This window comes from Quercus robur, chromosome 2, assembly GCF_932294415.1.
Source record: "Quercus robur chromosome 2, dhQueRobu3.1, whole genome shotgun sequence".
NCBI lineage: Eukaryota > Viridiplantae > Streptophyta > Magnoliopsida > Fagales > Fagaceae > Quercus > Quercus robur.
This window is the reverse complement of record NC_065535.1, coordinates 14,207,100-14,234,028: the sequence shown is the minus strand read 5'-3', so window position 1 is coordinate 14,234,028 and position 26,929 is coordinate 14,207,100. Positions and strand designations below refer to the sequence as shown.

General features: G+C 42.0%; 3 protein-coding genes and 1 non-coding gene across 4 annotated transcripts; 1 reads left to right on the top strand and 3 right to left on the bottom strand.

Moving 5' to 3' along the window:
* The first annotated feature begins 2,830 nt into the window (after positions 1 to 2,830).
* LOC126695225 (uncharacterized) lies at positions 2,831 to 4,311 on the top strand. Its single transcript, XM_050391900.1, has 2 exons — positions 2,831 to 4,207; positions 4,282 to 4,311. The coding sequence occupies exons 1-2, from the start codon at positions 2,831 to 2,833 to the stop codon at positions 4,309 to 4,311; spliced, it is 1,407 nt and encodes a 468-aa protein (XP_050247857.1).
* A 1,481-nt stretch (positions 4,312 to 5,792) lies between these two features.
* On the bottom strand, positions 5,793 to 7,973 carry LOC126695217 (uncharacterized). Its single transcript, XM_050391888.1, has 4 exons — positions 7,181 to 7,973; positions 6,926 to 7,096; positions 6,394 to 6,851; positions 5,793 to 6,315 (listed from the first exon to the last, which is right to left on the bottom strand). The coding sequence occupies exons 1-4, from the start codon at positions 7,971 to 7,973 to the stop codon at positions 5,800 to 5,802; spliced, it is 1,938 nt and encodes a 645-aa protein (XP_050247845.1). The 3' UTR covers positions 5,793 to 5,799.
* A 15,189-nt stretch (positions 7,974 to 23,162) lies between these two features.
* LOC126712508 (uncharacterized) lies at positions 23,163 to 24,581 on the bottom strand. Its single transcript, XM_050411850.1, has 3 exons — positions 24,298 to 24,581; positions 23,813 to 24,077; positions 23,163 to 23,544 (listed from the first exon to the last, which is right to left on the bottom strand). The coding sequence occupies exons 1-3, from the start codon at positions 24,425 to 24,427 to the stop codon at positions 23,319 to 23,321; spliced, it is 621 nt and encodes a 206-aa protein (XP_050267807.1). The 5' UTR covers positions 24,428 to 24,581; the 3' UTR covers positions 23,163 to 23,318.
* A 1,318-nt stretch (positions 24,582 to 25,899) lies between these two features.
* Positions 25,900 to 25,971, bottom strand: TRNAP-UGG (transfer RNA proline (anticodon UGG)). Its single transcript has one exon. It is a non-coding gene; the product is annotated as a tRNA-Pro (tRNA).
* Positions 25,972 to 26,929: the final 958 nt, after the last annotated feature.

Sequence of the window (26,929 nt, the reverse complement as noted above, 5' to 3'; positions counted from 1 at the left end):
ATGGAGATTGAAGTGGAGTCGGATGATGAGTTCTTTGAGCTCCCATCAGGTGAACTAGCGGTGAAGTTATCCAAAACCACCAAAGCTAGAATAAGATCTCAATGGGTGAATGTGCTGATAGTAAAGGTATTTGGTAAAATGGTAGGGTATAACTACCTTCGTTCACGTGTTATGGGGTTGTGGAAACCTACGGGGAGGATGGATTGCATTGGATTAGGACAAGAATTTTTTCTTATTAAGTTCTCAATGCAAGAAGATCATACCAAAGTCCTTAGAGAAGGACCTTGGTTTGTTGGAGGACACTATTTGTCTATCAGAAGTTGGGAACCGAATTTCAGGCCTTCATCGGCCAACCTATCATTAGTAGTGATGGTGAACTAAAAATCGGACCATCTCCAATTCGTCCATAGAGTCGTCCAAGACCAGAAGGGTTGTCTAAGACCAGAAGGGTTGTCCAAGACCATAAGGGTCGTCCAAGACCAGAGAGGTCGTCCATGACCAAAGAGGTCGTCCCTCTGGTCGTCCAAGACCAAAAGGGTCGTCCAAGACCACAAGGGTCGTCCAAGACCAGAAAGGTCTTCCAAGACCAGAAAGGTCATCCATGACTAGGGAGGTCGTCCAAGACCAGAAGGGTCGTCCAAGACCAGAAGGGTCGTCCAAGACCCGGAAGGTCGTCCAAGACCATAAGGGTCGTCCAAGACCAGAGAGGTCGTCCATGACCAGAGAGGTCGTCCAAGACCACAAGGGTCGTCCAAGACCAGAAAGGTCGTCCATGACCAGGGAGGTCGTCCAAGACCAGAAGGGTCGTCCACGACCAGAAGAGTCGTCCAAGACCCGAAGGGTCGTCCAAGACCCGGAAGGTCGTTCGGGTCATCCAAGACCCGGAAGGTCGTCCAAGACCAGAATGGTCGTCCAAGACCATAAGGGTCGTCCAAGACCAGAGAGGTCGTCCATGACCAGAGAGGTCGTCCAAGACCAAAAGGGTCGTCCAAGACCACAAGGGTCGTCCAAGACCAGAAAGGTCGTCCATGACCAGGGAGGTCGTCCAAGACCAGAAGGGTCGTCCACGACCAGAAGAGTCGTCCAAGACCAGAAGGGTCGTCCAAGACCCGGAAGGTCGTTCGGGTCATCCAAGACCCGGAAGGTCATCCAAGACCAGAATGGTCGTCCAAGACCAGAATGGTCGTCCAAGACCATAAGGGTCGTCCATGACCAGAGAGGTCGTCCATGACCAGAGAGGTCGTCCAAGACCAAAAGGGTCGTCCAAGACCAGAAAGGTCGTCCATGACCAGGGACGTCGTCCAAGACCAGAAGGGTCGTCCACGACCAGAAGGGTCGTCCACAACCAGAAGGGTCATCCAGGACCGGAAAGGTCATCCAAGACCATAAGGGTCGTCTAGCTCACGAAGTGACCTAGACGATCTCCCAACACTTAGGAAAAATTCCGAAGATGGATTTGTCTACACCAGCTTGTAATTCAGACCACGCGTTACTATTTTATCTTCTTCATCGCTATGGCAGTTATAGAAGATAAGACTTCTTATTCTAACTGCTATAGCAGTTGTGGGAGTTGAGCCTGAATCTTCGGAATCTCCATGAATATTGGGGCGGTTACTAAACAAGTAACCGCTATAAGGCCTACTATATAAAGACTCATCCATGCAAGATAAGAGAGAGGTTTTTTCACTATTACATAAAAGTTGGGAATTCCTGAGTTTCCAAAACACAAAGACTAACTTAAGCATCGGAGGGTTCTTGGCCGGTTCACCCCGGTCACCTTTGATCTTGTGTTTGTTTCTTTTCAGGCCTTCCAAGCAACCATTAGCCCATTGAAGCCCGGAGCATTCAGCCTACTGATTTTCCCCTTTTAAGGACGAGGTCCTTAATGTTGAAACACCTAGGTTTCACCATTGCATCATATTGTCTAGCCATAAGATTTTTATATCTTGTTGTCCTCTGCTCTACATCCATCCTTACCTCGTCTATTAGATCGAGGTTAAGACAAAGTTGCTCTTCATTCTACTCGTCTGCCCCCCTCGTCCTTGGTGGTCGTCCAGAGAGTTGGACATTCTGCACCACCTTCAGGTATGTCTTTCTTGACTTGGAAGATTGCCCTGTTGAAGTTCCTCCTACAATAACTCTTATTTCTCCAAGTGAGGGCCGTGATGGTTCTTCTACCTTTCCTTTCAACTTCTCGTCTTTATGATCTCGTCCAAGAAAATTCCTCAACTTTCCATGCCTGATAAGATTCTCTATCTACTACTTTAAGACATAGCACTCGTCTGTGTCATGCCCGTGGTCCCTGTGGAAGCGGCAATACTTGTTCTTATTGTGCTTATTAGGATCTCCCTTCATCTTCTCTAGCCACTTCAAGGATGGGTAATCCTTGATTTGCATAAGCACTTGATCAAGTGGAACATTCAAGAGTGTGTAGTGCTGACTCCTTCTTGAAGACAAACCTGCCTTCTTGTTGTTTTTCTTCTCTCCCATCCGGGCCTTCTTTGGACGAGAGCCTTGGTCAGGATGGCATGGGAGATCAGCTTCCATTCGCTCTGCTCTCTTCCTCTTCTTGGCAATGATTGCACCCTCTGCATTCATGAAGTTTTGGGCTGAATGGACGAGTTCAGCCATGGTTTGTGGTTCCTGATCATAAAGCTTATGGATGAATACATTCGAACTAACTCCATTGTGGAAGGCTACCAACAGCAACATGTCATCCATCTCTAAAGCTACTGACAAATGTTTGCCATTTTTTAAGGTTCTCAAAAAAGCATTCGAATGGACCGACGACTGTCAGAGAGCTTTCGAAGATTTGAAGGTATACCTTACCATGGCACCGCTGCTGAGTCCATCAGTGGAAGGAGAGGAACTATATTTGTACCTAGCGGTAACCCCACATGCAGTGAGCTCAGCATTGATAAGAGAGGAAGATAAAGTACAAAGACCTGTGTATTATACAAGCAAGGCATTGAAAGGAGCGGAAGGACGATATCCACAAATGGAGAAGTTGGCCTTCGCACTAATCACAGCTTCAAGGAAGCTGAGGCATTATTTCCAAGCACATGTCATTAATGTTATGACAGATCATCCTCTCAAAAAGGCAATGAATAGACTGGATGCTGCAGGACGATTAATCCAGTGGGCTGTGGAGCTAAGTGAGTTCGATATCAGATATCAACCAAGGCATGCCATAAAAGCTCAAGCCCTAGCAGATTTTATTGCAGAGTTTACCCCAAGTCATAATGAGGCAGAGGACAGCAAGAGATGGATCGTCCACGTGGATGGTTCGTCTACACGGCATGAAGGAGGAATTGGTGTGGTCCTGCAGTCCCCAGAGGGAGACAAGCTGAAACATAAAGTCCGTCTACAATACCAAGCGACAAACAATGAAGTCGAATATGAAGCCCTCCTCAAAGGGCTAGAATTGGCGAAGTCCGTGGAAGCCAAGTCCATACGTGTCATGGGAGATTCCCAACTGATCATGGGGCAAGTGAATGGGATGTATGAAGCGAAGGAAGGACGAATGAAGAAATACCTTGGTAGGGTGATGTGCCTTGTGAAAAGGTTTGAAAAAGCTGACTTCGTTCAAATCCCCAGGGAGGAGAACGTGGAAGCTGATACTATAGCAAAAGAGGCCTCAGCAGATGAATCATTAGAGAAGTCAGATGAAGTTCAGTATATGCCAAGTATAGATGCCCAAGAAGTACAGCAGGTAGATAACAAAGAAGATTGGATGACTCCCATTATATCATATTTGAAAGATGGACGACTACCGGAAGAAAAGGACGAAGCCAGAAAGGTGAGGGTGAGATCAGCTAGATACGTCCTTATGAATGAAGTGCTATACAAGAGAGGTTTCTCTCAACCTTACCTTAGGTGCCTAGCTCCGGACGAAGCGAACTACGTGCTGAGAGAAGTTCACGAAGGGGCCTGTGGCAATCACTCAGGAGCCAGATCACTTGTCCACAAGATCGTCCGTGCAGGATATTACTGGCCGAACATGCAAGCTGATGCAAAAGCATATGTTAAAGTCTGCGACCAATGCCAGCGATTTAGCAATGTCCCCAGGCAACCGTCGGAATACCTCACCCCAATGGTAGCACCGTGGCCCTTCGCACAATGGGGATTGGATATCTTGGGTCCCTTCCCTTTGGGAGTAAGGCAGATGAAGTTTTTAGTTGTGGGCATCGATTACTTCACCAAATGGGTGGAGGCAGAACCGTTGGCAAATATCACACAACAGAATGTTAAGAACTTCGTGTGGAAGAACATTGTCTGCAGATTTGGAGTGCCGAAGGTATTGGTGTCTGACAACGGACGGCAATTTGACAATGCACTCTACAAGGACTTTTGCTTACACTTTGGAATTCAGAACCATTACTCCTCACCTGCACACCCCCAAGCCAACGGCCAAGCTGAAGTAGCAAACCGATCCTTGTTGAAAATTATCAAGACTCGGCTTGAGGGGGCAAAGGGAATATGGCCAGATGAATTACCAGGAGTTTTATGGGCATACAGGACCACTGTGAGGACCCCTACAGGGGAGACCCCTTTCAAGTTAGCCTATGGAAGCGATGCAGTCATACCTGCAGAAGTGCATATGGCTAATCACAGGGTGATGATGTATCAAGACAAGGATAATGAGGACCAGCTTCGTCTGAACCTCGATCTAATAGACGAGGTAAGGGCAAACGCAGAATACAGGGCAGCAAAGTATAAGAACCTCATGGCTAGGCAGTATGATGCGATGGTGAAGCCTAGGCGTTTCAATATAGGAGATCTCGTCCTGAGAAAGGTCTCTTTGTCAACCAAGAACCCAGCACATGGGAAGTTGGGCCCAAACTGGGAAGGACCCTATAGAGTAATTAACTGTAAAAGGCAAGAATCCTACTACCTGGAGGCCCTGGACGGGAGAAAGTTGGAACATCCTTGGAATGTGGAGCACCTGAGGAGGTACTACCAGTAAGAATGAACCTATGGACGAGACTGGGTCTTATCTGTCTACTAGCGTACTACTATAAGTGATGCTGTTTGATACTACTATGTTTGGTATTGTTTGTGTGTGAAATTTGAAACTATGATTTACTTTTTATAGTTGTGTTGTGGTTATGGACGAAGTCATGAAGTATGTATTTATTAAATAAAAAGGCATCAGTGTGTATGTGCCTTGTCTGTAAGCAATATTTATGTTATGTACAAAATGTTGTGTGAATTCTCCAAGACGAACAAAATCTCTGGACGCAGAGATGTAACGTCTACATTTTCTTGAATAAAAGAAACCACATCCATACTCGTCCAACTCATGGACGAGGTAAAGCCAACTAAAACAATCCAAATTCTGGACGAGACAAAAAGTTGGCAAAATAGGTAGATGGTATGTAAAAATTAGTTTGCAAGTCGTAAGACGAATCAAGCTAATTAAAAATACTACCTGCTAAGACGAGTCAGACCATGAAAAATATGTATTCTCGACATGGACGAGCTAGGAGTAAAATAGCTTAGCAACATCCGTCCATGCAAAGAAAATGAAATCACTCGTCCATGCAAAGAAAATGAAATCATTTATCCATGCAAAGAAAATAAAACTTCATTCAAAGGGTGGACATCCTACGTCCAAAAACCCTTGATTAGTTTGAAAAGCAGAAATAGTATACTTAACAAACTCGTCCTAAAACCATGGACGAGTAAAATGTATTGTTACATAAATAAGGTCCAAAAACAAAGGACCAAACACAAAAGTTACAAAAAAAAAAAAAAAAAAAAAGGAAAAAGCAAAGTTACAAAGGCTAAAGTCTCGTCCTAAGAAGGGGGAGCATTAACAGCAGGCTCGTCCTGAGGAGGCTGAGTACTGGCGTCGTCTTCCACGTTGACGTCATCAGAGCCAGTCTGGAGGAGAGAGCTTGTGGCAGCAGCAAGGTTAAGCTTGATTGTGCTGAAGTCAACTTCAGGAAAGTTTTCTACAGCGTCCATTCTGAAATCTTCAAAACCAGCTGCATAATTACGATCCAAAGTGTCTGTATACTCTTTGGACGACTTGAACTCAGCCACAGCGTCCTCTCTTGCCTTGGAAAGACGAGCATTCAACTCATTGTTCATCTGTTGTAAGTGATCAATGCGCGTCTCTTTCTCCAATGCATCCGTCCTTAGCTCCTCAATCAACTTGTTACGCTCTGTGACCTCGTCCTTAGCTTTTTCAGCAAACCCAGCCCATTTCTTACAGTCAGCGTTCACCTCCTGAATCCTCGTCTCCAACAAGACTCTCGTCTTGTCCAGCTCCGTTGCCTGTCTAGACGCTGCTATAAACTTCGACATGGCCTGTGAACAGAGAACAACATAGAATGATTAAATGAGGAAAATTTAATAACTAAACAAGGACGAGGGATACTGGCATACCTTGAAAAGGTCATGGACGCCTGAATGCTCAAATTCCTTCAAGCCCATGTTATAGCACATGTTTATATCCTCGTCCTTGACGGCTATCTGGAACCGTTCCCAAGCCAGGTCTTCATTTGCAATAATATTCATAGAAGGCTGGGACGAGCCAGGCATGGTAGATCTGGCCACAGGAGTTCTGGGAGGAGTCTTGGACGGGGTGGACTCAACTGGAGTGGACGAGTCCACATCAACTATTTGGACGGCAGGCTGAGACGAGGGTGGTTTGGACTTGACCACCTTGGACGAGCCTTGTTTAACCCTTTTATCTCTTCGACTGGGGAGCCCTTCCAGGTCAATGTTCTTAGGCAAGAACTTTCTTTTGTCCCCAGCCGTTGGACGATCCTGGGCTTGACCCTCAGGACGTTTCCCCTCTCCTGCGATCTCTTTTCCTCGGTTCTCTTTCATTGTTGACATTCCTAGGACGAGATGAACAAATGAGGAATGTAGACATAAAAAAGAAAAAGAAAGGAAGGTTAAGTTAAAAACTTACTTTTTCGCACAGTGACTTCGTGGGCTATAGCTTCGTCTAAAGGCTCGGGACCTAAACCCCACTTGGCCAGACGTCTAAGCGTGACAAGGGAATGGAAGCTCCTGTCTGCGTGTAGACGGGCCCTGTGGACGCGGTCACGGTGAAATTTACTCAAGGACGGACGTTTGGCAGCTGCAAAACAATGAACAAACAAAGGTTAGAAATTGTAAATGTACTAAATAGAAGAATAAAAGTAGACGAGGGGAAGGGACGTACCTTCTGGACGAAGGTTCCCCAGGTCCCCAGTGTAAGGAGGAAAGGGATCCCTGCCAACGTCCACAGGGTTCCCTGCCCAGAAGCCTGAAATAAAAATAAACTTCGTCTTCCACTTCCTATCAGACGAAGCTAGGGACTTGATCAACCTACAATCATTCCCTCTAGCAGTAAATTGGTAAAAACCTTCAGACTGACTTATGGCAGAAGGTTTATAACAATAAAGGAACTCGTCCACTGAAAGAGGACGGTCCCTACCAAAAACTTCCCTCCACAAAATTTGCATGGAGATAATTAATCTCCATGCGTTGGGATTGAATTGACAAACACCTAGACCTAATTTGACTAGTAACTCCCTAGCAAAGGCATTTAAAGGAAACCTAAGGCCACCTAAGAAGTAAGATTCATAGACGCCTATTCCAAAACGGGGCTCACAACACCACTCTCCACGGACGGGTAGCCTAGGGTTAAACTCGTCTGGGATTTGATACCAGGACCTAAGGTTACCTAACCTTTGTTCGTCCGTCTTAGAATGGACACCTACAGCGCAACTGAAGACGGTCTCTACCTCGTCCGTAGGATTGGACGGAGAACCAGCTTGAGAGCCAGAAGCTCTCCTAAGCTGTTCTTGGACGACTTCAATAGGGAGCCCAGGGGCCCCAGAAGAGTAGTTCTCGTCCGTGCTTCCTCCACTCTCATCACTAGCACTGCTAGAGCTAGACCTATCACTAGTATCATCACAATACTCGTCTATAACCTTATTAAGGCTATCTGTAGACGAGGAAGCAACAGACATCCCTAACAAGAAACTTAAACCTAAAGACGAGAAAAAGAAGAGTACCTGGCTCTAGACGGAAGAAGACTCTAGACGCAGAGAACTCCTAGACGAGGCTCTAGACGATGGATGTCAAGGAAGAAAATTTCTGGAATGAGGAGGGTCAAGGGAGGCATTCCACTATTTATAGGATGCTGACCTGGGTAATCGAAACGACCCAACCAATACAGGAGCAACACGTGGCATCTACCTCGGAAAAATAAATCGACGGAATCAGTCTCTAATAAGAAAAGGACACGTGGTACAGTAATTGTTAACCAATTGTGTCCAAGAACGTTCAACCTTTTGGACGACTCACATGGACGAGGGGGCAACTGATGGTGTCACAAAATCCCCAAGTCCATAACTCGTCCATATGTCTCGTCCAACGAAAGAAGCAACAATAGGCGGAGAAAATTGCAACTGTACCAGCGACCCTCGTCCGTATATGGACGAGCTTAATACCTCAAGATCTACTCGTCATTTATGAACGACAAGCCTTCCAAGATGATCTCGTCCGTCTTTCACTAAAAGTGGACGAGATCATCCTGGAGGTCTCGTCCATCTTCATTATGGATGGACTAAACGTGGACGAGCTCCTCATGAAGGTCTCGTCCATCTTCATTATGGATGGACGAGTTCATCGGCCTATCCGACCTAAGTAACTTCCACAACGGTTACTCCCAATTCTCCGGACTCCCCGACACTGGGAACGGTTACCAAATAGATAACCGTTCCACACACTATATAAGGCTTCTTCGATGAAGGAAAAAGGTATTCAGACACTTTCTTACTTTTAAGAGAACACTTCTTCGTTACAGAGAGTTCCAAATAACTAACTTGATCATCGGAGGATTTTTGGCCGGTCGACACCGGTCCCCTCTGATTCTGTGTCTTTGGTATTACAGGAGATAGCCCGAAGATCAACGTTCAAGTCTTATCAACCCACTGATAACCAAGGAATCATCAGTTGGCAGAGGAAAATATCAGAGAAATGAGAGGGCAAGAGAGAGATTGTACCAATTTATAGGCACCAAGTCAATGGGTTGATGTGGACCAACCAGAAGCTGACATGTGGCAATCTCCTCAGTAAACGAATCGACATAATACGTTAACCAATGAGATCATAACATGTAGCACAATCTAAGGTGTCAAAAATCGACAACAACAATGACACCACGTGGCATGCCAATTGACTAATGAAACATCGACACATGCCAAAAATGAACAATGAACAAGAATTTTGCTACAGTGACTTAGACAACTCATGGACAAAGGGGGCAACTGATGGTGAACTAAAAATCGGACCATCTCCAATTCGTCCATAGAGTCGTCCAAGACCAGAAGGGTTGTCTAAGACCAGAAGGGTTGTCCAAGACCATAAGGGTCGTCCAAGACCATAAGGGTCGTCCAAGACCAGAGAGGTCGTCCATGACCAAAGAGGTCGTCCCTCTGGTCGTCCAAGACCAAAAGGGTCGTCCAAGACCACAAGGGTCGTCCAAGACCAGAAAGGTCGTCCAAGACCAGAGAGGTCGTCCATGACCAGGGAGGTCGTCCAAGACCAGAAGGGTCGTCCAAGACCAGAAGGGTCGTCCAAGACCCGGAAGGTCGTCCAAGACCATAAGGGTCGTCCAAGACCAGAGAGGTCGTCCATGACCAGAGAGGTCGTCCAAGACCAAAAGGGTCGTCCAAGACCACAAGGGTCGTCCAAGACCAGAAAGGTCGTCCATGACCAGGGAGGTCGTCCAAGACCAGAAGGGTCGTCCACGACCAGAAGAGTCGTCCAAGACCCGAAGGGTCGTCCAAGACCCGGAAGGTCGTTCGGGTCATCCAAGACCCGGAAGGTCGTCCAAGACCATAAGGGTCGTCCAAGACCAGAGAGGTCGTCCATGACCAGAGAGGTCGTCCAAGACCAAAAGGGTCGTCCAAGACCACAAGGGTCGTCCAAGACCAGAAAGGTCGTCCATGACCAGGGAGGTCGTCCAAGACCAGAAGGGTCGTCCACGACCAGAAGAGTCGTCCAAGACCAGAAGGGTCGTCCACGACCAGAAGAGTTGTCCAAGACCAGAAGGGTCGTCCAAGACCCGGAAGGTCGTTCGGGTCATCCAAGACCCGGAAGGTCATCCAAGACCAGAATGGTCGTCCAAGACCAGAATGGTCGTCCAAGACCATAAGGGTCGTCCATGACCAGAGAGGTCGTCCATGACCAGAGAGGTCGTCCAAGACCAAAAGGGTCGTCCAAGACCAGAAAGGTCGTCCATGACCAGGGAGGTCGTCCAAGACCAGAAGGGTCGTCCACGACCAGAAGGGTCGTCCACAACCAGAAGGGTCATCCAGGACCGGAAAGGTCATCCAAGACCATAAGGGTCGTCTAGCTCACGAAGTGACCTAGACGATCTCCCAACACTTAGGAAAAATTCCGAAGATGGATTTGTCTACACCAGCTTGTAATTCAGACCACGCGTTACTATTTTATCTTCTTCATCGCTATGGCAGTTATAGAAGATAAGACTTCTTATTCTAACTGCTATAGCAGTTGTGGGAGTTGAGTCTGAATCTTCGGAATCTCCATGAATATTGGGGCGGTTACTAAACAAATAACCGCTATAAGGCCTACTATATAAAGACTCATCCATGCAAGATAAGAGAGAGGTTTTTTCACTATTACATAAAAGTTGGGAATTCCTGAGTTTCCAAAACACAAAGACTAACTTAAGCATCGGAGGGTTCTTGGCCGGTTCACCCCGGTCACCTTTGATCTTGTGTTTGTTTCTTTTCAGGCCTTCCAAGCAACCATTAGCCCATTGAAGCCCGGAGCATTCAGCCTACTGATTTTCTTCTCTTTGGCAACCAAAAACCCGGCTCATGGAAAACTAGGGCCTAACTGGGACAGACCCTACAAGGTTGTCAATTGCAAAAGACAAGGATCATACTACTTGGAAGCCCTAGACGGACAAAAGCTAGAGCACCCTTGGAATGTTGAACATCGAAGAAGATAGTATCAGTGAACGAAGTTGGAGTTATGTGTTACTTCCCTCATTTTTATTTATGTTTATTGCTAGTACTATATGTTTTTAATATTTTAATTCCCTAAAAAGTGCATTAGTTTCCAACTTCTACGCTGTCTATGGACGAAATTGTGATGGACGAAGTCATGGACTTAGTCTATTTGTACAGTCTATTTGTACATAAGTATTTTTAATTCCCTAAAGGCACTAGCTTCTAAGCATGTGCCATGCTTGTGGACGATGTTTATATTGTATATATACAGTTTGGATTCCCAATGTATACAATGTTGTGAATTCCTAAATTTCATGTTGTTTTCATTCAAACTAATCCACAAGAAGGCTAAAAGCCCAAGACGAGTAAAATCTCTGGACGCAGGGATGTAACGTCTACAAGCTTTCCTTAAAATAAGGATAAAGCAAAGAAAAATAAACCTAAGGTATATTCGTCTAATTAATGGACGAGGTAAAACCTAAGGTATATTTGTCTAACCAATGGACGAGGAAAAATATGCACGTAAAAATATTCAAAATCCATGGATGAATTTGACCAGCTAAACAGTCCAATCTTTGGACGAGTAAATGCTGGCAACATCTTGCCCAAAGACGAGTAAAGGACCGTCCAGCCTATGGATGAGGGATAATGCAAGCTATAAGTCAAATCTATGGACGAATAAAGCTAGCGAAAGAAATACCATTCATAGACAAGTTATACTTGTAAAATTTAAAGAATGGTAAAAGTGTTGAACATAAAAAATTATTCTAACATGGACGAGCTAAATGCCTTCATGAGTGGACGGACCACACTTGAAAACCATAAAAAACGACATGGACGATGTAAACAAAGGAAATTCGTTCATATAGTTGAGAGGAGATAAAATGTCTTATAAGTGGATGGACCACACTAAAAACCATAGAAATAACATGGACGATGTAAACAAGGGAAAATTCGTTCATACATAAAGCATATAACATATTCAACACCAAATGAAGAATGAAAATGGAAGTAAATATTCATTCATAAAACATAAAAAGAGTAGACGACCATCATCCAAAAACCCTTAAATTGTACATGCCAATAAAGGCAGTTGTATCTGTTATCATACATCCATACATTTGGACGAGAAGACTGTAATTAGATAAAACTTAAAATAAGCCCCCCCAAAAAAAGAAAAAAAAAAAAGAAAAAAGGGCACCATGAACAATATATAAAAACAAAGTTAAATTGAAGATTACTTTGATAAACCACTGAGAGCATCCCCAGACTTTGGATCATCCTTGGAAGGCTCAGTAGAGGCATCGTCCATGATATTTACATCCTCAGAGCTCGTCTGAAGCAAAGAACTCTCAGCAGAAATTGGAACCTTGAAGACATTAAAGTCCATCTTAGGATAGGCTTCCTTAGCATCGAAGTGAAAGTCCTCGTAGCCAGCAGCATATTGCTCGTCCAGACGCCTAGTGAACTCGTCAGACATTTTGAAGGCTTCGATTGCTTCGTCCATTGCTTTCTCTAAGGACGAGGATAACTCGGCATTTTCCTTTATGGTGACCAACATGAGTCTCCTTAAGCTCCTCAACTTGATTCCCCAGCTCCTTCTCTACTTCCAGAAGACAAGTAAGCTCCTCGCCAAGCCTGATCCTCTCTCCCTTTTTCAGACGAAGCTCGTCCTCCAACTCGTTCTTTTTTGCCAGAACCTTAACATCGTCACTCAACTCCCTAGCCTGCTAGGACGTAGCATAAAACTTTTCCATTGCCTGACATAGGAATGGACGAGGAAGAGTTAAAAATTCTCCTAAAAAAAAAAATCAACAAAGAAAATGCATGGCCTTCGTCCAACACCAAGATAGGAGGAGCCTCAACAAGAGTTGAAGGATGAGTCTTGCGAGGAGGTCTACCAACAAAAGGATGAAGAGCTTCAGTCTGGATGGCTGAAGGAGGAACTTCAGAAGAGACCAAGTTCACAGCCAGTCCGTCCAGGTATGCCATTGCATCTTTGGATTTGGGGGCCTTGTACGAGGGGGTAATAGAAGGGGGCTTGTTAGTTCTGACCTTCTTCAGATGTCGACAACTAGTAAGGTTTCTAAGGTCCACATCAATGGAGATACCCTTCCTCTTCCAAGCATGAGGTTGGATGGTGGGGCTCTAGACGACCAAAGGAACTAGTTTGTCCTAGAGAACTTGGACTTCCTCCTCAATCCCATTGGCAACATTCTTACCCTTGTTCTCCTTCATGGTGACTAGTCCTATACTGGAGAAAGCATGAAGAATTGGACGACTAAAAAAATAAAAATAAAAAATTTTGAAAGACGACTCTTACTTCGATGAGTGGTCTCCTCGTGAATGATATTCTCCTTAGTGGGCTCAAGACGACGAAGCGTTGCCAAATTATGGAAGGACCTATCAAGATAACTGCGAGCTTTTTCTATAGTCGTCTAAGTGTGGACGAGTAACAACTGCATGGACGAGAAGAATTTTTAGATGAGGGAAAGAGCAAATGAAAAGATGAAGTAACTTCAAAGAAAACATACCCTTAGGATGAAGACGACCTAAAGCACTGGTAAAAGGAGGGAACAGAGTTCTATTTACATCAATTGGGTCCCCAGCCCAATTTCCAAAGACGAAGAAAAATTTCGTCTTCCGTAACCTATTAGAAGAACTACGACCCCTAATCAACTATAGATGACATTCTCCTACTCGTCTTAAGAAGGAGTCTTGGATGATTCAGCCCTCTTTGACGAGCTAGCTCTAGAACTGGAAGTTACCCTCCGCCTCATCTCTTCCTGGAAGACCTCCAAAGGAACTCCAAGAGCCCCGGACGAATAATGCTCGTCTTGGGAACTAAAGCTACTACTACTACTCTTGGTGCTACCGCTACTTCCATTGGACTCATCCTAATACTCGTCTATCGCTCTCACAGTACTACCACTAGATGAAGACATGATAGGAAAAATACAGAATTTTCTAAGGCAAACCTAAGGATGAAGAAAAAGAAGAAGTACCTAACGAAAGTCTAAGGACAAGGATGACTAGACAAGGCTCCAGGACAAGATGGCAGAGGAAAATATCAGAAAAATGAGAGGGCAAGAGAGAGATTGTACCAATTTATAGGCACCAAGTCAATGGGTTGATGTGGACCAACCAGAAGCTGACATGTGGCAATCTCCTCAGTAAACGAATCGACATAATACGTTGACCAATGAGATCATAACATGTAGCACAATCTAAGGTGTCAAAAATCGACAACAACAATGACACCACGTGGCATGCCAATTGACTAATGAAACATCGACACATGCCAAAAATGAACAATGAACAAGAATTTTGCTACAGTGACTTAGACAACTCATGGACAAAGGGGGCAACTGATGGTGAACTAAAAATCGGACCATCTCCAATTCGTCCATAGAGTCGTCCAAGACCAGAAGGGTTGTCTAAGACCAGAAGGGTTGTCCAAGACCATAAGGGTCGTCCAAGACCATAAGGATCGTCCAAGACCAGAGAGGTCGTCCATGACCAAAGAGGTCGTCCCTCTGGTCGTCCAAGACCAAAAGGGTCGTCCAAGACCACAAGGGTCGTCCAAGACCAGAAAGGTCGTCCAAGACCAGAAAGGTCGTCCATGACCAGGGAGGTCGTCCAAGACCAGAAGGGTCGTCCAAGACCAGAAGGGTCGTCCAAGACCCGGAAGGTCGTCCAAGACCATAAGGGTCGTCCAAGACCAGAGAGGTCGTCCATGACCAGAGAGGTCGTCTAAGACCAAAATGGTCGTCCAAGACCACAAGGGTCGTCCAAGACCAGAAAGGTCGTCCATGACCAGGGAGGTCGTCCAAGACCAGAAGGGTCGTCCACGACCAGAAGAGTCGTCCAAGACCCGAAGGGTCGTCCAAGACCCGGAAGGTCGTTCGGGTAATCCAAGACCCGGAAGGTCGTCCAAGACCATAAGGGTCGTCCAAGACCAGAGAGGTCGTCCATGACCAGAGAGGTCGTCCAAGACCAAAAGGGTCGTCCAAGACCACAAGGGTCGTCCAAGACCAGAAAGGTCGTCCATGACCAGGGAGGTCGTCCAAGACCAGAAGGGTCGTCCACGACCAGAAGAGTCGTCCAAGACCAGAAGGGTCGTCCAAGACCCGGAAGGTCGTTCGGGTCATCCAAGACCAGAATGGTCGTCCAAGACCAGAATGGTCGTCCAAGACCATAAGGGTCGTCCATGACCAGAGAGGTCGTCCATGACCAGAGAGGTCGTCCAAGACCAAAAGAGTCGTCCAAGACCAGAAAGGTCGTCCATGACCAGGGAGGTCGTCCAAGACCAGAAGGGTCGTCCACGACCAGAAGGGTCGTCCACAACCAGAAGGGTCATCCAGGACCGGAAAGGTCATCCAAGACCGTAAGGGTCGTCTAGCTCACGAAGTGACCTAGACAATCTCCCAACACTTAGGAAAAATTCCGAAGATGGATTTGTCTACACCAGCTTGTAATTCAGACCACGCGTTACTATTTTATCTTCTTCATCGCTATGGCAGTTATAGAAGATAAGACTTCTTATTCTAACTGCTATAGCAGTTGTGGGAGTTGAGTCTGAATCTTCGGAATCTCCATGAATATTGGGGCGGTTACTAAACAAGTAACCGCTATAAGGCCTACTATATAAAGACTCATCCATGCAAGATAAGAGAGAGGTTTTTTCACTATTACATAAAAGTTGGGAATTCCTGAGTTTCCAAAACACAAAGACTAACTTAAGCATCGGAGGGTTCTTGGCCGGTTCACCCCGGTCACCTTTGATCTTGTGTTTGTTTCTTTTCAGGCCTTCCAAGCAACCATTAGCCCATTGAAGCCCGGAGCATTCAGCCTACTGATTTTCTGTGCATCATCAAGTAGCAATATGGATTTGCCTCCCTAAATTACCTATAGAGTATTATGATCATTCGGTGTTGAGGGAAATAGGAGAGGCCATAGGACTTATTCTGAGGATCGATACACACACGGTGGTGGAATCCAGAGGATGTTTTGCAAAGTTGTGTGTGCAAGTTAGCTTGGATAAGCCTATAGTAAGACTTCTCAAGTTTGGAGGGATAGACCAGCGAATCCAGTATGAGGGGATTGGCTCCTTGTGTTTTGATTATGGACGGGTGGGGCATAAGGTTGAGACCTGTCGTTACATGATCAGAACTTCACTGGCGGAAGATAGGAATGGCGAAGAGAGCAAAAGTCAAGGCACTAAAGAGTGCACTGCACAAGACACTGAAGGCTTTGGACCTTGGGTCCTTGTTACATGAAAGAGGCAACAGTTTAAAAGGGTGTTGAAAGACCAAGCTCGACCTTCCCATTTGGGATCCTTGGCCCATAATCCTATAAAGCAAAATGCTAGTAGCCCTCTCAGCCACACATTGGGTCTTGACAAAGTAGAGATTAGTAACAGTGAGGGAAAGTGAAAGCCCAATGACCTTTTAGACAATTGTGCCCCCTGTGTAGATAACTCAGTGGAGCCCCATCATATTGAAAAGTCCAGTTACGTGAATTCAACGTTTAAGGAGAGAAAGGCATCCCATGGTCAAAATGTGAAAAAGTAAAGCCGAGAATCCTTGAGCTTAGTGGGTGGCAGCTCGAAGCCTACACCCACGTGGAAAGTGGTAGGTACCAAACCATTCGGCCCTCCTATTGAGGCCACAACTAAGCAAAGTTTCCTCAGAACCACATAAATTTCAAACACAACCTTTAAGGAGTTCAAGGTAGGAGGTTCTTCTTCTTCCATGGGAGATTCTTGCAAAGCTATAGTTGTGGAGGGATATATGGATTTGGACAGCGGAGTAAAGGAGGGTGCTCAATCATTCAACCTTGAAGTTGTTTCTGCCACCTCTAATTACCCTTTGAGGCAAATAGATCCTAAGTTTCGACCAAGGAAGATGGGGCCGATTGAAGATGATTCAAACTCAGAGCAGATGGGGGGCATAGATGCCTCAATAGAGAGTGATACTCTCAGTCCAGCAGAGCAAATGAGGGGCATGGATGCCTTAATGGAAGTAATGCAACCTGATAAAGGAGGTGATATCCTTATTCCCTCTTGTGTTGTTAAATTCCTTTTTATCAATTCTATAATGAATATATTAATTTGGAATTATCGGGGTGCTCTTAACCCCAATTTTCGTAGTATTGTGACTGGTATGGTCAGCTCTTAATCCCCTGCTATTATGATTATTTCTGAAACAAAAACTAGTGGCGAGAGAGCCAAAGGAATTGTTGACAGATTACCCCTTGATGGGGCTATTTTTGCTAACACCATTGGTCTGACTAGGGGGTTATGGCTTCTATGAGACTCTGCTCAAGTGGATATAGCTGAACTATCCTCAACAGAGCAAGAAATTCATGTAGTGGTCACTCCAAGCTATTCCAATAATCCCTGGCTTTTGTCTGCCATCTATGCTAGTCCAAGGTATGTTGAAAGACACCTCCTATAGGAAAATTTGGAAGCTATTTCGGGTCTCCATTCCCTTTCTTAGGTAATTGTTGGTGACTTTAATGAAGTGCTTATGGGAGAAGACAAATTCGGGGGAAGACCAGTTAACATCAATAAAGCCCTTCGGTTTCAAGAGTGCTTGGATGCTTGTAGGATGATTGACATTGGCTATTCAGGACCTCGCTACACGTGGTCCAATAACAAACTGTTGATTGGACTCATTTAGGAGAGAATTGATAGGTTCTCTGTTAATGCTAACTGGAATGGTCGTTACCCTGAAGCTTATGTTAGACACTTGGAAAGGTCTCATTTAGATCATTGCCTTGTGTTGCTGAGTATGGCTAGGAATCAAGGCATTACTCTTCAACCAATGTGGTTGTCTCACTCAACCTTTCCTGCTTTAGTTAGAGATGCTTGGATGAGCCCTACTGTTCTGTCATAAGCAATCTCTAATTTTGAGACGAAAGCGAAAGAATGGAATAAAAATGTTTTTAGAAATTTATTTTACCGAAAGAAAAGAATTATTGCTAGACTCAAGGGTGTGCAGCTAGCCCTATCAAGGAATGCAAATGATTTCCTGGTTGGTTTAAAGAAGGACCTTAAAGCGGAACTTAATGAGGTATCTAAACTTGAAGAGGAGTTCTGGGCTATGAAAGCACGTATTACTTGGCTAGTTGAGGGGGATAGAAACACTTTTTTTTTTTCACACTTTAGCCCTTATTCGGAGGAGAAGGAACCACATATCATGTATAAAAGACCGAGCTGGGAACTGGATTCATGGGGAAAGGGATATAGCCGACTTCTTGAGGCTTGGCTTTATTGAATTATTTTCATCTAGCCACAGCTACTCCACCTTTTCCCCCAAGGATCCTCATTTTTGGCAAGCTTGCATAAGGGAGGAAGATGCTGTTAAGATTACTTGCCCTGTTTCTAATGAGGAAATTAAGGTCGGTTTTTGGGCCTTAAAAGCTTTCAAAGCTCCGGGACCTGATGGACTTCATGCGAGATTTTTTCAAAGGTTTTGGCTATTGGTTGGAGATTCAGTTAGAGAATAAATTAAGAAAATCTTTTCCTCTGCCAAGGTCCCAGAATACCTCAACCAAACCTTCATAAGTGCAAAAACCTAGAATCCTTCAACAATTTCCATCCTATTAGCCTTTGCAGCACTGTGTATAAGATTGTTTCAAAGGTCATTGTGGCCAGGATCAGGCCTTTGCTCACTGATTTGGTGTCTCTGCTGCAAGCTGCTTTTGTTTCGGGAAGGAAAGGCATTGATAATGCTATTATCATCCAAGAGATTATTCATACTATGTTTAGGAAAAAAGGAAGGCATGGTCTTATGGCAATAAAGATAGAACATGAAAAAACTTATGACCGCCTCGAATGGAGGTTCATAAGGGACACCCTGAACCTCTTCAGGTTCCTGACCCAGCTGATTTCTCTTATCATGAGCTGTGTGTCTACACCCTCGATATCCATTCTTTTCAATGGAGGAGCTCTTGAACCTTTTCATCCGTCTAGGGGTATTTGCCAAGGGGACCCTCTCTCTCCTTACCTATTTATTCTTTGTATGGAAGTTGGGGATATCGGAAAAATGCAGTGCTAATTTGTGGAATCCAGTCAAGGCATCCCAAGGAAGCTTAGCTTTTTCCCATCTCTTTTTTGTGGACAATTTGGTCTTATTTGTGAAAGCAGGCCGCAAGAACTACATGGCTTTTAAGGATGCACTTGACACCTTTTGCAGTCTCTCGGGGCAAAAGGTGAGTCATGAAAAATCCAAAGTATTTTTCTCTCCTAATGTGGCTGTGGACACTAGGGCTGATTTGTGTGAGATATTGGGATTCCGGTCTACCCTTTTTCTTGGTAAATACTTGGGCTTCCCAATCAAACATTCGAATATAAATCAAGATTTTGGGTACATTATAAAGCAGATGCAAATTACCTTGCTGGATGGAAAGCAAACCTCCTCTCCTTTGTGGGTCGGATGGTCCTTACCTAAGCCGTGACAACTACCATTCCTAACTATGCCATGCAATGTGTGGCCCTTCCTTCAAAGATTCTTAGCAGCGTGGATAAAACCAGCTGAAATTTCCTATGGGGATCAACGGAATCCAAGAAAAAGATCCATTTGATTAGTTGGAAAAAGATCACAAGGTCGAAGAAAGAAGGTGGCTTAGGAATTCAAGTAGCAAAGGAAAAAAAATATTGCCTTATTAGCCAAGCTTAATTGGCATATGCGAAAACACTTCCATTTGGGCAAGAGTCCTTTTTCAGAAATATTGCTCCCCTAGGAGAGTTCTTAATCTCAACACCAGGAGCAAGTCGTGCTCTTCCACATGGTTAGCAATCAGAAAGGGTGAGAAGGTTTTTAAAAAGGGGACTAAATGGGCTGACGGAAGGGATAGTAATTTGTCGTTATGGCATGACAAAAGGATGGATAAGGGCACTCTTAGAAACCAAATTGTTGGGCCTCTTAATCATGAAGAGGATGGACTTTTATTGAAGGATGTGGTTAATTATTTAGGTTGGAATTGGCAAAACTTATCCTTTTCCCTCCCTGATGCAGGAAATTAAAGCTACTCCTATTTCATTTATGGCTTCAAGTGCTAAACACATTATTTGGCGTTCCTTTTCTAGTGGGAATTTTGACCTTAAAGAAGCTTACAAATTGGCTTGCTTGGAAGATGAGGGCTGGTCCTCTGTATCTTTTAATGGTGAATGGATTTGGAAGGTGAGTATCATCCTTAAAATTCAGTGTTTTACCGTTTTATATGGCAATGCTTCCTCCAAAGCATACTGGTCCGTGGAGTGCTCTCTACCAGGGGATTGAATATACCTGATATGTGTCCCCTATGTAATGATGGTATTGAAACCATTTCTCATGCTCTTAGGTATTGCCGAGAAGCCCAAGTTTTTTGGAACTCCCTAGCCCCCCCTTTGTCTGCTTCTCTCTTCTACGGGTCTAGCTTGAAGGATTGGCTTCGGCTCAATTGTTGTTGCTTTTGGGTCTCCTCATTATCTAATATTAGCTGGGGAACTATTTTTTCCTTTGGTATTTGGTCCTTGTGGATTCAGCGTAATAGTGTTATTTTTCGAAATGAAAGGCAACCATGTAATTTAATAACTGATGTTATTGCGAAAGCCACAAAATTTGCTTTCATCGGGTCCAATGGGAAACAAATCCATGCCAAAACTTCCATTAAAGTTAGCTAGATTAAACCGTCGTTAAATTGGCATAAGCTTAACTCCGATGGCTCTTCTCTCGGCAACCCAGGTCTGTCTGATGGAGGAGGCTTAATTGGAGATGACAAAGGTCTTTAGGTTAAAGGGTATGTAAGGGTTGTTGGCTGCACCACTAGTGTTGCAGTTGAATTATGGGCTTTAAGGGACGGTATCAGGCTTTGCATCTCCCTAAAACTCCCTGTTGTGATTGTGGAACTTGATTGTGGAACTTGATGCGCAGCTGCTTATGGATCTATTGAAGAAGGATGATGGTCAATCCAATAGCTACGGTGCTCTCCTTAGTGACTGCAAGGTTGGGCTTTGACAAATTCCCATGGTTCGTGTCCAACATTGCTTCCGGGAAGCTAATAAATGCGCGGATGCCCTTGCTAGAAGGGGTGCTCTTCTCCCACAAGATTTTGTAGTGTATTTAGACCCCCTTATTGAGGTTTCCTTATTACTCAGTTTAGACAATGCATGGGTGACTTTTGATAGATTTGTATCTGTTTCTTAGTTTTTAATGAAAGCATCCTTTTCACCAAAAAAAAAAATTATTGTTTGTTTTTACATGTTTAAAAATAATGACAATATGTCTACAACAAATTTTATTACATAAGTTTAACAAACCAATTTGTTAACTTGTATACACAAAATAAAAAGTAGATATAAAATTTATTTGTTATCTTGCTGATGTGATAAAAATCGCATATATATATATATATATATATATATATATATCATTACATCAGTTTATAAGAATTTATTCAATTAAATTGATAATATTTTCTATTTAAGAATGACTTAGTGGGATTACGATGACAACAATGCTTAAAAGTCAAGAATAATTGTTGTGGATTCTAGAATTAAACATTTTCTCTGGGGTTATGATTGTTTTACAATGAACAGTATTCATACTCTTTCCTATCGTATGTAAAATGTAATTATCTAATGTAAAACCAAAAACATTGTGTAGAACATTTCTTATTCCAGATTGTGAAATAATAATTAGTGTTATCCCAATGACTTTTGGTATGCACATAATTTTTTTTGATACAGCACATAAATTTTTTTAATTATTAAAAGATGGTATATACTTATAGTTTAAACACTTTCTGAATTATTATTAAAATAGTATAATTATCATTTTTTACTTTTGTCTATCATTTTTTTTTCTTTTTCTTTTTTAATGTATTTTTGAAGTGAATTTCACTTAGATATGTATTAGATGATGATCTCTCTTATTATTATGTTTAATGATTTAAATTTAACCAAAGAAAAATATATAATTTTCATTTATCATTCCTTCTCATTCTCGCCTTAATTTTTTTTTAAAATCCTAAAAAAAAGGAAAAGAATAGTAAGATATCAATATTCTTTTCTTATCTCCTTAATTTTAAAACATTCAAAAAGGAGAGAGAGAGAGAGAGAGAGAGAGAGAGAGAGAGAGAGAGAGAGAGAGAGAGAGAGTTGAGAGGTTGCTTAGATATTTTTTCTTCTTACATCTTTTTGTTTGACTACCATTCTTTTTCTCTTTTATTTTTGAGGTGGTGGTTAAAGAGTGCCCGGGGATATGAATTGAGAGGTTGCTCATTGAGATAACAATTAATTTAGTGCTACTACTTATGCTAGGTCTTTACTAATAGCATGTTTGGATCCAACTTATTCACGGCTGCGTTTTCTACTCTGCGTTTTTGTTCCTTTTTTTTTTTTTTGATTTTCACGCGTTTTTGGAGTATTGCGGTTAAGTGTTAACTTCCTGCAGTGAACAGTGCACATGTGCACTGTTCACGGACCCACAAATTTCATTTTTTATCAATTTTTTCATTAAAAATGGGTCCCACAGCACTATTCACACATTTAAAAATTATTTTGCTACAGTGTTTTTAGTTTTCAGTTTTCAGCAAAATAAGTTCTATCCAAACACACACTAAGAGTATCTTCAGTAAATTCATCAAATTTTTGTACTGTTTGGAGAATGAACAGTAACTTTTACCGATATCTACCCACTTTTTTAAATACACTTTTCAACAGATTTTTTATCTCATTCTCTATTTCATTTAAATATTATTTCTTCATTCATTATTTATTCTTTTTTTAACAACTACACATCTTCCAACATTTTTTTATTCAATACCTGATTATTATAATAGAAAAAAAAATTGAAGAATGAACAATAACCCATTAAACTGATCATTAGACTTGATGAGCTACTATTCATGAGCCAAAAACATTGTTGGATATAGAAAATTCATTGAAGTGATGTTTTTTGGATTCATTCTCTATTATAGAGAACATTTTACTTTTGCATAGTCAATTAAAGATGCTAAGAAGTTTTTGTGCTTTGATTCATTAAAACCCAAAGAAGAAAGTCATTTTCAGTATTAAGCTTGTTTTTTCCTCTGACTGCCGCTAGCAGTTCTGGAGTTGACAGTTCTGAAATTGGCGTGTTGTTATATGTTTGTGTGTTATTTAAAAAAAAAAAAAAACTATGATTTTTCAACCTTCGTTTTACTTACACGGCATTCTTTGTACAACATGACAAAAACCCCCGAAAGTCTCCTAAATCAAACAAACCAAACCCAAAGAAAAAACGAGAGGACACTATTCACAACACACCCACCCTTGTTCAACACGAACACCATTCATGCTCATGCAATGCACCTCATGGAATACATAGACACTGCAGAGTCCACCGAGGGTGTACCGTAGGCTCTACGATGATCGCCCTCTAACCCATACTCCATCATCGGACGGTGCTCCAGCTCTTCATCATGATCAAACACAAATTCTGGTATCTCAAACTCAATCTCGTTCCTCCTCACATGGTCCCACAGAAACTCAACCCTGTTTACGTATTGAAGCTTCCTGTACATCCTGTTTTTGCACACAACTCAAGGTCAAAACTATTCATTGAACCGTCCAGCACGCTAGCTAAAGCTAAGTACTTTCCGCACCAACCCTTAATTAAATAACTAAAAACAAAACCAAAACGCGTGGATATGGAAACATAATTATTAATGCACAGCAATCAAAAGCTTAGCAGTAAGAAGCTTTTTTTTCTTTCATTTTTGTCAGTGACATGAAAAGAATAAAAATGGGCCATATGGGTTATTGACTTTAGAAGAGAATCTTTTATTCTTACCCTCCAGTGAAAATGAAACGACCAAAAGTGGCAAGGAAGAGACGGGACTGTAGACCTGGGTGTACAAAGTAAACCGCCTCGAGATTATCTCTAACGGTGATCGGAATAGCATCGTATATTGATCGTAGGGTCGAGATTCCAGGAAAGTTTTCGTTTCTTTGTACACCCGTGTTCACATACACCACTGAGAATGGCTTGTCCTTTAAGTTAGCGAAAATTTTCTCCTCCAAATACTTGTTCAAGACCTCAGTACTCACTAGCCGAGCTGAAATAAAATCACAAAGGGAACACAATCAAGAAACCTAATCTAGGGTCCGTTTGTTTAGATGTTTGGGGGAGTTTAAAAGAGCGAGTTTTGTAATCAGAACTCTCCATAACTAACTTTTACACAGTTTTCAGCTTATACAAACACACTCTTTAAAAAAAAAAAAAAAGTAATTCTAATTCAGACAAAGAACCCAATTGACGACGAGGTTTCTTATTACCTGGGAAGAGCTTTCCGATTATGCAAAGGACCTTACGGCCACGTTTATCTCGACCATGGATCTTGAAAACTTGGAGCTTATCGATAAGGTGTTCCTGATCAGATGGGGAGAGTTTTAATGGAGAAGTCATGGTTGAAAGGTTTTAGAGGTAGAGAGAGAGATTAAAAGCTAATTAAGGAGGAGTTGGCGGTTTGTTTGGTTTTGAGAGGGAATGCGACATTGATAGGAGTTTTAAATGAGTGAGAGTTTATACTTTATATACAACCGTCAATGGGTTCGAAAGCAGTGGCCTGTGGCTTATCCAATTGGGCTTTTGGTTAAAAGATGGGGATGGTATATAGAGAGCATATTCTCAAGCATCTACCGTTTTGGATTGTACAACTCGGTGCTACAGTGCTACTGGTATCGTTGCTACATGACACCTGTGGGTCTACTTTCATTTTGTTTGGAATCTTCAATATTAATCTGGACCGTTTGATCTGTGAGTCTTAATTTCTACATCAACCTAACCAATCGATCCCAACTCATTGATTTCACTGAAAATGAGTTTGAACATTGAATTATTAATCTAATTAGTGAGTTGAGTTAGGATTGTTTTCTTAATTGATAAGCGAAGTGTATTTTGGGGGCTTTGTTGGCAAGGAAGTCAATGAGGGGAAAATTTAACAAGTTTAGAGAAATAATGTGTGCGTAGGATGTGTAGGCATCAATTTTTTTTTTCCCTAGTAGAAACTAGAAAAGGATAAGAATCTTTTTCCACGGAAAGAGACATAGATTGTAGTTAAATTCATTTTTGTGTTTAGGCTGTTCTGATGTGTTTGTGTTACCGCTCTTGTTGCTAGTTGTTTAGGTGTGGTGTGTAATTTTGGTGTTGTCATAGTAGATGTTGCTGTTGCCTGTTAGCCTTTTGCTTGGGGCTTTTGTGGTTGTAATTTCTAGCAGTTTGGCGTGTTGGAATCTGTCGTAGTTGAGGCTTTTTTTATTTATATTTTGTGTCTAAAAGTCTAATGTAAATTATGTAATGGATAATTAGCGTTGAGGTATCCTGTTCAATCAAGGAAAGGACTGAGAAGGTTCAAGTAATTAACTAATTGTAAGTTTGTAACTTTATGAGCAATTATTCAAAGATTTTCTTAAAAAAATGATGGATAATGGGTTCATTACAATCAGTCAAAGTTGATCCAACAACGCAAACATATTGATTGGCACATATAGATGGCCATAGTGTTTCATGCTTAAACAGGCATTACCATTACGTTGGAGGTAACGTCAAAATGATGGGATAGACCTGGACCATCAGTAGAAAACGTTTCTCATACAACAAATATAATAATAGATAGGCTAAATTCTCACTGGTGGTGCAGGATTAAAGTTTTTATGAAGAAAACGATAAGACGTTTTAATTATATTGTTGAATAGTATGATGGTGTGAACTGTGATGTGACTCTTTCAATTACAAGGAAACAAAGTGAAACTGGACCAGCATTGTATTGAAGTCTTCAAGAGCTTGATTGAGAAAAAGGTTTATATCAGAAGGATTTAATTAATGATTAATAACCACTAAAGTGTGTAATTTCAAAAATAAAAATCATCACATAATTTGGGGCATTCCGAGAATCGAACTCGGGACCTCTCGCACCCAAAGCGAGAATCATACCACTAGACCAAATGCCCTGCTGCATGCTTTTATTGATTTTAAATATACCTGACAACAATTAGATGGGCTGTTCATATACAGCGTCTGTTGCTAAAAGACGTGAGCTGATAGGGAAACGAGCAAATCTGAAGATGTCTTGGGGGAACAAAAATACTCTGACTGCTCTCATTCCAAAGCACATCATTGTGGTCTGTACAGGCAGAATATTATTGATAGCCAAGGCACGTTAATAACATTCTCGGATTTTTCTTTTTGGAGGTAATGAGATGGAAAATTCTTGGATGTTACCAATTTTGTTAAGGATGTGTTTGAATGGCAACATTTAAATTTAAATTTGAATTTGAAATCCATTGATTTAAAATATTTTGATTTGAAATTTTTTAATTTTGAAATTCTTTGTTTGGGTCTTTTTAAACAATTAAGGATTTGAAATTCATCATTTGAAATTTCATTATTTGTATAGGTAAATTTGGATTTAGATTTGAATTTAGATTTAAGATCAATAAAATATATTTTTAATTATTATTTTTCTTAATCATTTTATATTTTAATTTTAAATACATTAGGTAATATTAATAATCCAATTGACAAGATGATGATTAAAATTTTTTATTCATAGCCAACTTAAAAAATACATGGCCAGCTATTGACAACTAAAATGTTTTATATCAACTAAAAAGGACACCCAAATGAATGAGTGTTTTTTTTTTTTTTTTTTTCACAACATTCAAATCACAAACTAAAAAATTATTCTAAAGTTATTAACAACTAAAAAGTTATATATCAAGAGAGACAGATATAAGTTTATATAAGAATTTGAATTTGGGCTCCCTCAATTCCAAATCCAAATCCAAATTCAAATCTAAATCCATGTCATCCAAACAGACCATAAATGAATTTGGATGTTAAAAGCAGATGTAGAACTTTTCTCACATAAATTGAGATATAAGTTTATATAAGAATTAATAAAAATTT